Source organism: Danio rerio, chromosome 7 (genome assembly GCF_052040795.2).
Source record: "Danio rerio strain M-AB ecotype USA chromosome 7, GRCz13ab, whole genome shotgun sequence".
Taxonomy (NCBI): domain Eukaryota; kingdom Metazoa; phylum Chordata; class Actinopteri; order Cypriniformes; family Danionidae; genus Danio; species Danio rerio.
The window spans coordinates 38,908,374-38,919,079 of NC_141027.1; the positions used below are offsets into that span (position 1 = coordinate 38,908,374).

The following is a 10,706-nucleotide window of genomic DNA, read 5'->3' on the forward strand; positions in this document are numbered from 1 at the left end:
CTTGTTTTCAAGTGATGTCACTGGGGGTTGGGGTTAGCTGCAACCCAGTACTGGGAAACATCTATACATATGCATACTCATATGGCCAATTTAGTTTATTCAAATCAACCACACCGCATGTCTTTGGATTGTGGGGGACACCGGGGGGAAATTGCCAACTGACCCAATCCTGGAATGGATTTAGGTTTTAGAAATAAAGCCTGAAAGCTCACAGTACGGATGAGCGTGAGTCAGTGTTCATCCGCGCCGGATGAGGGCAGTGACGCGTACAGAGGGTCATAGACAAAAACCACAAACTCGGTCCTGAGAAGAAGCGGCATTTCAAGATGTCGTCGCTGAATGACAGATCAGTTTGGGATGAGGTGGAGGTTTGTTTTACGTTTCTGGGGTTTTGTAATATTTTGATAACAATAGATAGTTGTACTTATGTGCAGAAAGGTGCTTTATTTGGAGTGTAACGTATTAACTTGGTGTTAAACCGCTGGCAATGGGTATGAATGGTTTCTAATTGTAAGAGCTTAGCATGACACAGTGAATTTCATTCCGCTTCATTCATTTATTTTACGGGTGTGCATTCACTCCCCAGACAGTTCTGTGTGATAAGTAATAACAGAACAGTTTTTACTTTAAATTGGTCACGAATTACACGAATATGGCATTAACGTTAAATCTTTAGGGGAAGTGTGATGGCGGCTTGCTAGGATAACATTAGCATTTGTGAGCTAACGTGATCATGGTGACCGATGTTTTCTTCTGCTCAGGTCCTTTGATTAGGGGGTGTTATCTGACAATTACTGTGTATGACACTAATTAGATGTTATTTGGTCAGCCTTAAGCTACATTAAACCTGTATGTTTTGAATTTGAAAGAACATATTTTGATGGCCAAAAAGTTTTTGGTCTCAAGTTAAGGAAATCCCTGGATGTCTGTGTCTGTGGATGGCACTGTTTTTTGCAGTTCAGTAAAAAATTAAAACGTGTTTGAAACTACTTTGGGAATACAACGTGTGTAAATGATGTCAGAATTATTTTAATTAAGTTATTTATTTTGTTGTACAAGCATGGGTTTTTCTTTTTCCACAATTCACAGAACTTGTTTTATTGTATTTTATAGGATGGCATCGGAGAGGAAGTCCTTAAGATGTCCACTGAAGAGATTGTTCAGAGGACTCGTCTTTTGGACAGTGAGATTAAGGCACGCTTCATACTGTGATTCACATTTAGTTGTTTTCAGTGTCTGCATGCATCTTTGTGCCTCATTTATAATCTCTATGATTTCAGATCATGAAGAGTGAGGTTCTGCGTGTCACACACGAGCTGCAGGCGATGAAGGACAAAATCAAGGAGAACACAGAGAAAATCAAAGTGAACAAGACTCTGCCCTACCTCGTCTCAAATGTCATAGAGGTAAAATACTTGTTCGTGTTTTTAAGTGCTATAAGTGCCTAGCTAGGCTGGAGTATGGTGTTAAAGCTTGTATGTTTTCTTTGTTTGAATGGAAGCTGCTGGATGTAGATCCTAATGACCAAGAGGAGGATGGAGCCAACATTGATCTGGACTCTCAGAGGAAGGGCAAGTGTGCTGTCATCAAAACCTCCACACGGCAGGTGAGTAATGTATCTAAATCTGCAGTTTTGTTTATGGCCAAATTCTTCCATCCATCTTTTATTTTCTTTTTTACAAATTGTAGTTCTTGTTAAAATAAATTTTAGTAATTTGTGTTAAGGCTTTGATAGTGTGTGAAACATTGAGTTTTGATTCACATTAACCTGGCATCTAAACATATTAAAAAAAGTGAAAATTGTTATGGAAGGCCAAAGTAGCATTAGCAATAGTTTAACAAATCACAAAGTGAGTTCAGCATCCGTTTCATACAGTCTGTATAAGTTAGAAAAGAATGTTCTTCATGAAAAACAAAAAGCGAAATATCAGAGAGGCAGATTGTTGTTAAGCTTTGACGATCACCTGAGTTTTCAACAGCCAGAACAGGATACTGAATTCAGCTATGCAATTAAATAACCTCAATTTTGTTTTAGGTCAATGCATATTGTCTAAATGAAACTCAGCTTTTGCTTTCAGTGTTATTTTAAATAATAATTACTAACGTTTTCAATAAATCAGTCACTAATGTTTAGTTCTAATTGCAGACGTATTTCTTGCCTGTGATTGGTTTGGTGGATGCTGAGAAACTGAAACCTGGTGATCTGGTGGTAAGTGAAAGTTAATTTCTTTTATTTGACTTTTTGTTCAAATAGAAATCAGTGGTTACACAGGGTGTTGGTGATATAGCGAGGTCATTTATTAAGCTAAACTAGCTTTAGTTAAAATAAAAAAATTGTGATCATTGCTGGCAGTGCTTCTATTAGGGTTGAGATGGTTTACAAAATTGTCGGTTTGGATTGTATCATGGTTATGTGGTTAGAGTTTTCGGTTAATTCAGTTTACATTGTTTAAAAAAGCTTTATTGTAGCACTTAGGAATACCATCATCATAAAATGCATAGCCTTATCTATAATTTACAGTACTTATATTGCCATAAAAGGCCATGTAATCAAAAAATTGAAAGAACAAGGTAGATTGATCTTAGTAATAGACAAATTATTTTATTATATGACATGTGTAATTCTGATGCTGCAAGAGGGGAATTGTAATGTAGGAGTGTCATTTAAAAAAAAAATGTCCAGGAATGTTTACTTTTACTTTGTGCTCTGATTAGACAACTGATATAGATTGGTATTCAGGTGTTATGTTACATGCAAATAAAGAGTCGCATCCGAATGCTACTGTTGACTTTCTTTCTTTTTTATAGACTAAGGACAGCTGTTTCAGCTGTATTTAATGTTCTTTATAAAACAAAAGTTTGTATAAACTAAGCATGGGCCGGTTTAGGATTTTGACGGTATAAAAACTTGGATAAAAATATCAGTTTCACAGAAATGTGATTACTGCTCTAAAATAAGTTTTTTTAAATGTCTGGATAAAAAAACGAAAACTTTTTTCCCCTTTGAACACAATATATTTTATTTTGAGAAATATTTAAGATATTTTGGAGCAGTAAACATGTTAGGCTAAAGAACTTGAATAAATCATTGACTTCTGCTGTCTTCAGTTATTAAAAAAACAGTTTTCTTTACAATTTAAAATGGCATCTTTGGAGATGTTTTCTGCTGGAGATACTATTGTCCTGAAAAAACAAAAACAAAATGTAAAAAAAAATAAACAAAACAAAACATGGGGACTGTAAAAAAGAAAATGTTAGCAGTTTTAATACCTTAACTTTTCCAAACTGCAGTATATCTTGAAAACTGTTATCATCCCATGCCTAATATGAACTGTCCCTTTAATGTTTAAAAAGCCTGTTTTGCCTAAAAATGTGTTGAATGTCTTGCTTCACCTGTTCACAGGGTGTGAATAAGGACTCCTATCTGATTTTGGAGACTCTACCCACCGAGTATGACTCTCGTGTGAAAGCAATGGAAGTGGATGAGAGGCCTACAGAGCAGTACAGTGACATCGGTGGCCTTGACAAACAAATTCAAGAGGTACAATCTGATTAACTGCCTCAAACCGTAATCCTGTCACTCACAATAGCAGTTTAAACTCTTTTTCTGAGCTTACTGCTTCGCTCTTTGCAGCTGGTGGAGGCGATAGTTCTGCCCATGAACCACAAAGAGAAATTTGAGAATCTGGGCATCCAGCCACCAAAGGGAGTTCTTATGTACGGACCACCAGGCACAGGAAAGACCCTGCTGGCCAGAGCCTGTGCAGCCCAAACCAAGGTCAGAGAGAACTGACGATCATCAAAATAACACTGTTGTCAACAATGTTCACTTGCAGAATTTTGTGCCAAGGCATGATCTCACGTTTCTGTTACTGTCCTTTTCTCAGGCAACCTTTTTGAAGTTGGCTGGCCCTCAACTGGTCCAGATGTTTATTGGTGATGGTGCCAAATTGGTGCGGGATGCATTTGCTTTGGCTAAGGAGAAGGCTCCCTCCATCATCTTCATTGATGAGTTGGATGCTATTGGCACCAAGCGCTTTGACAGTGAGAAGGCTGGCGACCGAGAGGTGCAAAGGACCATGCTGGAGCTGCTCAATCAGTTAGATGGCTTCCAGCCCAACATGCAAGTGAAGGTACACGCTTGTGTCCAAATGCTTTTCAGTTGTAAACATGCCCGTTTGACCTTCTGTTCTGACTTTTTTGTTTCTTGTCCCTCAAGGTGATTGCTGCCACTAACAGGGTGGATATCCTGGACCCAGCTCTGCTTCGTTCAGGTCGTCTGGATCGTAAGATTGAGTTCCCTATGCCCAACGAGGAGGCTCGTGCTCGCATTATGCAGATCCATTCTCGCAAGATGAATGTCTGGTAATGGAGCTTTTCTTGTTCTTGTTGCTTAGTAAAACCAAGCGTTTATATGAGTTCTTCTTATTTTCCTGATAATGAAATAATTGATGCAACGCATTTGTCACTGCTTAGAATGCTATAATGCAATAAGTTGCATGCCTTAATCTGTGTAAGACGCACAGTTTTACAAAAGGCTTAATTTAAATACTCTAGCGAAATCATGAAGTTGAGTGACAACATCATCAAACTTGGTATTTGCACACTTTTTTTACTTGTTTTTTTTTTTTACCTATATTCTCATGACGCTATCCTTTACTTCCTATGTGCCATAGCCCTGATGTGAACTTTGAGGAACTGGCACGATGTACTGATGACTTCAATGGAGCTCAGTGTAAAGCAGTTTGTGTTGAGGCTGTAAGTACGATCTTTGTGATCTTTGATTTTAACTTGGCTGCTTGTTTATAAGGGTTTGTTATCATTATGGTCGAGGCCCTTGACTTCTGGAAAAGGGAGGCAAATGTACTCTAAATGTACTCTAATGCAAGATGCAGTCTTGCTTTGATCTGCAATAAAATTTGACAGTATTTTTTCTGGAAAATGGAATTTGAAGAAATTTGCTCTCTATAAATCTCTGCTTAAATGTGGACTTTTAATGGAAAGAGTCATTGCTTCTGATTGTTTTTATTGCATGTTATCTAAATGCGTATTGATTTGTGTGTTAGGGTATGATTGCGCTGCGGCGTGGGGCAACTGAGCTCAACCATGAGGACTACATGGAGGGCATTCTGGAGGTGCAGGCAAAGAAGAAGGCCAATTTGCAGTACTATGCTTAAAGAGGAGGACTGTATGTATGTGTGTGTGTTTGTGCGTATGTGAGCATCTAACAGCAGGATCCAGCACACCTGTAAACTTGTGCTTATCAGATCCAGTGCTGCTCTGAGTAATGACCCGTGTTCTGATGGAGACAGATCAGCCAAATTAGACTGGACTGCCTCACAGTGAAGACTTATGGAACTTTTTTTTTCAGTTAACCTTTATGTTTGTTTCTCAGTTCATTAAACAAAAATCTTTTTTTCACTATATGTACTTTTTTTCTTATGAAGGTTGTTTAATGCATATCTGCTGTCTTTTGTGTTTTAGTAGTGATGGAAAAGCAGGGAATGAGTGATCCTTGATTAATTTAGTTTTTTTTTTTTTTTTTTTTTTTTGAGATTAAAAGGATTGTGCATCCACAAATGAACCGTTACTCACCCTCAAGTGGTTCCAAACCTTCCAGTTTCTTTCTTCTCTTGAACACAATGTATTTAAAAAAAAGTTATTTTCATAGGTAAGTTCCAAAGTAGGCAAACAAAAAATACTATGGAACTCAATGTTTACAGGTTTTCAGCATACTTCAAAATAATTTCTTTTGTATTAAACTCAAGCAGGCTTGTGACAAGCGAAGGGTGGGTAAATGATGATTGAATTTACAGTTTTGGGTGATCTATCCTTCTAAATGCTCTTTATTGCATCTCTAGTGTCAAATGTAATTGTAACATTTCAAACACTCCTAATCTTACTCAATTATTCCCAATTCTACTTCTTGCTACTTCTGTTAATATGTTAAGATCATCAGACAAAGTGCAAACATTTTTAAAGGATCAGCATTGCTGAGGTAAAAAAACACATTTAAAATGTAGTTTTGTATGTTTTTATGTATTTTATTCTTTTCTTTTGCAAAAATCATTTATAAATACAAAAATACTCAAATTAATTTTACATTTAATAATGATTGCAGATTAGGAGTAATAAAATAGTACCTGTTTGTTAATATTCAGCAATATGCCCATGCTGTGCAGTTTGAATTACATCATTTTAATGAGAGATTTTTTTTCTACTACATGTCAGCTCCTCTTCATTCTTCTGGCATAATGTCATGGGAAAACGGTCCGTGAATCCGGTCTGTTTATCAGTTCCCACACAATGCTGGCATCTTGTTTTCTTGAGGGGGGTGAAGTTCATGCTAAATCTCACAGAGGAATGGAAAAAGTCATCAGAATTGATCGAGTCATCTTGAAGGATTTTCCACACAAACAGTCCTAACCCAGCACGGTCCATTGAGTGTGTTTGCCAGATGAACCTCTCTTCATTGCTCGTCTTTACTGACTGTCACTTCATGTGTCCCAGATGGTACTGCCGAACTTTGATGTTGTTGCTTCTCCTCTTCTGCCCTCTGACCTTTGCATTTGACCCATAGGCACAAAAGCAGCCCACTGCAGCGCTTCCGAAACGCAGGGTCACAGCATGCGTACAGCAGAGGGTTCAAACAGCTGTTTACATAACCCAAGCAGATGGAGTACGGATGCGCCGCCACCAACCACTGGTCGAAACGGCAGGAGAAGGGGAGAATACCCAGCTCCACCATTGCGGAGAGTGTCTTGTTAGTGTGGAAGGGCAGCCAGCAGAGGAAGAAGGCCAGCACAAGGGTGATGATGATGCGGAGGAGCCTGCGCTGGCGTTTCTGATCGGGGCGCAGGCCTAGGCTGAAGTGTCTGGAAAGAAGCCGTCCCAGCCAGCCGTAGCATACTAGGAGCACTACAAGGGGTAAGAGGAAGCCAAGCAGGGTTGATTTTAACCCCAAAGCTGCTGACCACATGAGCTCTGCCTGCTCTGCCTCTGCTGGGTCCAGATCACTTGAGATTAAACTTGAATAGTCCATATCACACAAGCAGGAGGACGATTGTCCAGCCTGCCAGTCACCATCATCTCCTGATTCAAGATCCGGCTCTCTAACTGTTCGCAGAAGTAAAGCAGGGAGTGCCAGCACTCCTGCTGCCAGCCACACAATACCCACAATCCACCTGGCACGTGTGCTTGACGTCCTCTGCTTTGAACCGTTGCCACGCTGTCGTGTGATGACGCAGTAGCGCTCCACACTGAGCCCAGTCAGAGAAAACACGCTTGCGTACATGTTCAGTGCCACTATGTAACTGCTCGTCTGACACAGAACTTGGCCAAAGGGCCAGTGGTAGCCCAGTGCTGTGTAGGCAGCCCATAATGGCAGGGTCATGACGAAGGCCAAGTCAGCCAGTGCTAGACTGATTATTAAAGACTCGGTTACTGTTCGAGTAGATGTCGGAGAGGGACAAGGAGGAGAATCGGGAGTCTGGGAAGACTTTGAGCCACTTCCTATCCTCCCTCGCCCTCTCGCTTGGCGGTCCAGGTAGACCCACAACACCAGACCATTACCCAGAGAGCCCACGACAAACACCAGCAGGTACACGCTGGGGATCAGCACCCATGTTGGAGACCATTCTGTGTAGTCACATGAGGGGAAGGGAGAGGGTGAGGGGAAGGGCAGAGACCCGGACATTTGACAGCCACACACTTGCACCTAGTGCAGAAAGCCTGTGGAGGACATCGGCAGGACCCTCTGAGGATATAAGGGTGATTAGTTTTGAAGAAATGCTTGTTCGTAAACAGGAGGAAGCAACTTTGTCCTTTCCCAGAATTCTTGTTTATACTGTTTGGGAGTAAGCGGTGGCTCCTCAATCCTCTTTGATTTCTGTGGGGTAGATAAAATAAGAACTTGTGTTATAACAGATTGGGTCATATACAGTTGAAGACTCCCTGTTTATTTTTAACTTAGATTTTTTTCAACACATTTCTAAACATAATAGTTTTAGAACTAATCTCTAATATCTGATTTATTTTATCTTTGCCATGATGACAGTAAATATTATTTGACTAGATATTTTTCAAGACACTTCTACACAGCTTAAAGTGACATTTAAAGGCTTAACTGGTTAACTAGGCAGGTTAGGGTAATTAGGCAAGTTGTTGTATAATGATGGTTTGTTCGGTAGACTATCGAAAAAAATATAGCTTAAAGGGGCTAATCATTTTGACCTTCAAATGTGTTTTAAAAAATTAAACTGCTTTTATTTTAGCCAAAATAAAACTTTCTCCAGAAGAAAACATAACAGAAATACTGTGAAAATTTCCTTGCTCTGTTTAACATCAATTGCGGGGAAAAAAAATTAAAGATAGTCTAATAATAATAATGTATATAGTATTATAGTAATATATACATTACTTCATCATCGTTCTTTAGACAGAGTAAATTAGAGGCCAATGTTGAAGGATGTGATTAACTCTACCAAAAGTATGGTAAGCTAATGGCAACAGGGGAAAGGACCTCGAACTCTATCAGTTGACGATAATATAGAAGAAAAAACTTGGATATTAAGATTTACATATTACATACACATTTTTGGTCATGATATGCTGTCTAATTACTCTTGAACAGGCGTGCCCAACTGTGATGCTGGAGATCTACCTTCCTCCAGAGTTCAGCTTCAACCCTGATCCAACACACCTGAACCAATTAAGTAGGATCTGAAGAGCACTTGATAATTACAGGCAGGTGTGTTTGATATGGAATGCAACTAAAATCTGCTGGAAGGTTGACTAAAAATGTTGGGTTCCACAATCGTTTTGTGTTGAGACAAGATAATCGAAGTAGCTTATTATTATATATTTTTTTGTTTTACAAATTTAAGTAGATTGAATATAAAAAACGAATTTGTCCCAACAAAATCTCAAGAATTTTGTTATTTTAACTCATTTTAAGTAAGTAATTCAAACAAGCAACAACAAATTTTTTTTGGCTGGAGATCTCCAAACACAGTGTTGGCCAACCCTGTCCAGACATCAAAAGTCATTCAAACATCAGTTTGAGGTAAAAGAACTGCTGATCTCCATAATCACTTCAAAGTATTTGCTTAGTTATTAATAATTGGCTTTTTTATACTTGACTAATTCACATATTAAAATGTTTTATTTTATGGCAAGTTGCATGATAATTTTCCACTGAAAAGGTGTTTGTTAATTAAGTAAATATGTAAAAATAATAATAATAATAATAGGTTCAATTGAAATACTGATATTACAGAGATTTCATAGAACAACCATTTGGGTTTTAACAAAGAGCCTTTCCATAAACGTTTTCAGAAAACAATTTTCTTAAGTCAAAGAACATTTAGGTATTTAACTACAGAGCTTTTTTGTTTTCTTTACAGCTTATAAATATTGTTTTATAAAACTGAGTGTCCATAGATGCTAACGTCTTCTTAAATCTTTTTTTGATGCCATTATGTTGGACTTTCTGTCCTGTTTAATACACAACTGAAGAACCATTTCCAGACAAATAGCATACCATATCAAAAAAAAAAAAATCCACAAAAAGGATCGTGCAAATGCAGTACTACTCTGTCACACCTAAGGTTAATAAAAAAAAAAATCCTACTCAAGCCAAACATCTCATACAGTACCTGCTTTTGTGAAGGGTTTATCTCTGTTTCTGTTATTAATTGTGCCCAGTTTTCTCTTCTGTGTATTTAAAGCCTCTGTGTTTCCAGATGATCTTTTTAAATGAAGGATGTTGCTCGGTTTCCAAGATCTTCTCTTGATCATTCTCGACAACTTCTCCTTGTGATCTTCCTCCTCTGTGTCACCTACAGGGAAAACGTCTGCTCTTTAAAGACCCTCTACTCTTTGTGTCCTCCTCCTCTATCAAAGGACCACCCCGTAGCAGTTTTGTGAGATCTCCAAACAGTCCCCCTGTACTTAAACACACTGAGCAAACTCGCAACACCTCAAGCCTGAAAGAGGCTTTGTGCACATCACAATGTCTTTCACCACTGTGAACATCAATCCTCAGCCAACACCATCACTACGTATTCCAGGTTGTATTAGCAAATACACATGCATTCATACAAATAATGAGCTAATATTTGACCTAAAACACTGGGAGGTCAGGAAATCAGAGACATTTTGTGCGGCCTGTTGTTATACAGAGCAGGTTGTATCACGGTGGATGATTATTTCTTTATTATGAAGAGGGAAAATTAGAGCATTTGCATACATTGGATTATAATGAATTGGATTGTGATGTGAGGCCCAGAGGCATAATATTTAAACCCAGTGTTTGAACATATACAGATGTTTTTTGAGTGTACGATGTTCGTACTTTGGATTTCAATTGCTTTTTGTGTGTGTGTGACAATGCAATAAAATGATTTAAGTATGAAAGGGAGGAACAAGGACAAAATAATAAGTGAATATATTGCTTTCAGCATATACTTTATTTTCTGTGAGCTTTTTGGTTTCATTAATTTTTGATTCTTAAAATAGATTTTGATTCTTAAAATACATTCTTTATTTCTTTATTTTTTATAAAGACCAGACAAACAGACTCTTGTATACAAAAATAAAGCATAAAAACAACACCAAAAAGGAAAATTGTGATGTAAAAGACAAATTTGACCTACCAAGTGTCTACAATAAATCTATAAAAAGGAAAATTAAAGACATTATTAGTG

At 38.1% G+C, this 10,706-nt stretch overlaps 2 protein-coding genes and 1 long non-coding RNA gene across 6 annotated transcripts; 2 read left to right on the forward strand and 1 right to left on the reverse strand.

The window, feature by feature from the left end:
• Window positions 1-312: 312 nt before the first annotated feature.
• Window positions 313-5,426, forward strand: psmc3 (proteasome 26S subunit, ATPase 3). Of its 3 annotated transcripts, none has more exons than XM_087258803.1 (11): window positions 313-368; window positions 1,114-1,194; window positions 1,281-1,406; window positions 1,502-1,606; window positions 2,147-2,209; window positions 3,404-3,541; window positions 3,635-3,778; window positions 3,888-4,133; window positions 4,220-4,365; window positions 4,677-4,758; window positions 5,067-5,424. In XM_087258803.1, exons 1-11 carry the CDS (start codon window positions 327-329, stop codon window positions 5,175-5,177), a joined length of 1,284 nt encoding a protein of 427 aa, XP_087114929.1. In that variant the 5' UTR covers window positions 313-326; the 3' UTR covers window positions 5,178-5,424.
• A 97-nt stretch (window positions 5,427-5,523) lies between these two features.
• On the reverse strand, window positions 5,524-9,883 carry aplnr2 (apelin receptor 2). 2 transcript variants are annotated; one of them, XM_087260022.1, is made up of 2 exons: window positions 8,591-8,687; window positions 5,524-7,888 (listed from the first exon to the last, which is right to left on the reverse strand). In XM_087260022.1, exon 2 carries the CDS (start codon window positions 7,694-7,696, stop codon window positions 6,470-6,472), a length of 1,227 nt encoding a protein of 408 aa, XP_087116148.1. In that variant the 5' UTR covers window positions 7,697-7,888; window positions 8,591-8,687; the 3' UTR covers window positions 5,524-6,469. The 2 variants fall into 2 exon arrangements, with proteins under 2 accessions (XP_087116148.1, NP_001373294.1); NM_001386365.1 differs by lacking the exon at window positions 8,591-8,687 and adding an exon at window positions 9,657-9,883 and having other exon boundaries at window positions 6,024-7,888.
• On the forward strand, window positions 8,802-10,706 carry LOC137496187 (uncharacterized). The gene is made up of 2 exons (XR_015495992.1): window positions 8,802-9,064; window positions 9,744-10,706. It is a non-coding gene; the product is annotated as an uncharacterized LOC137496187 (long non-coding RNA).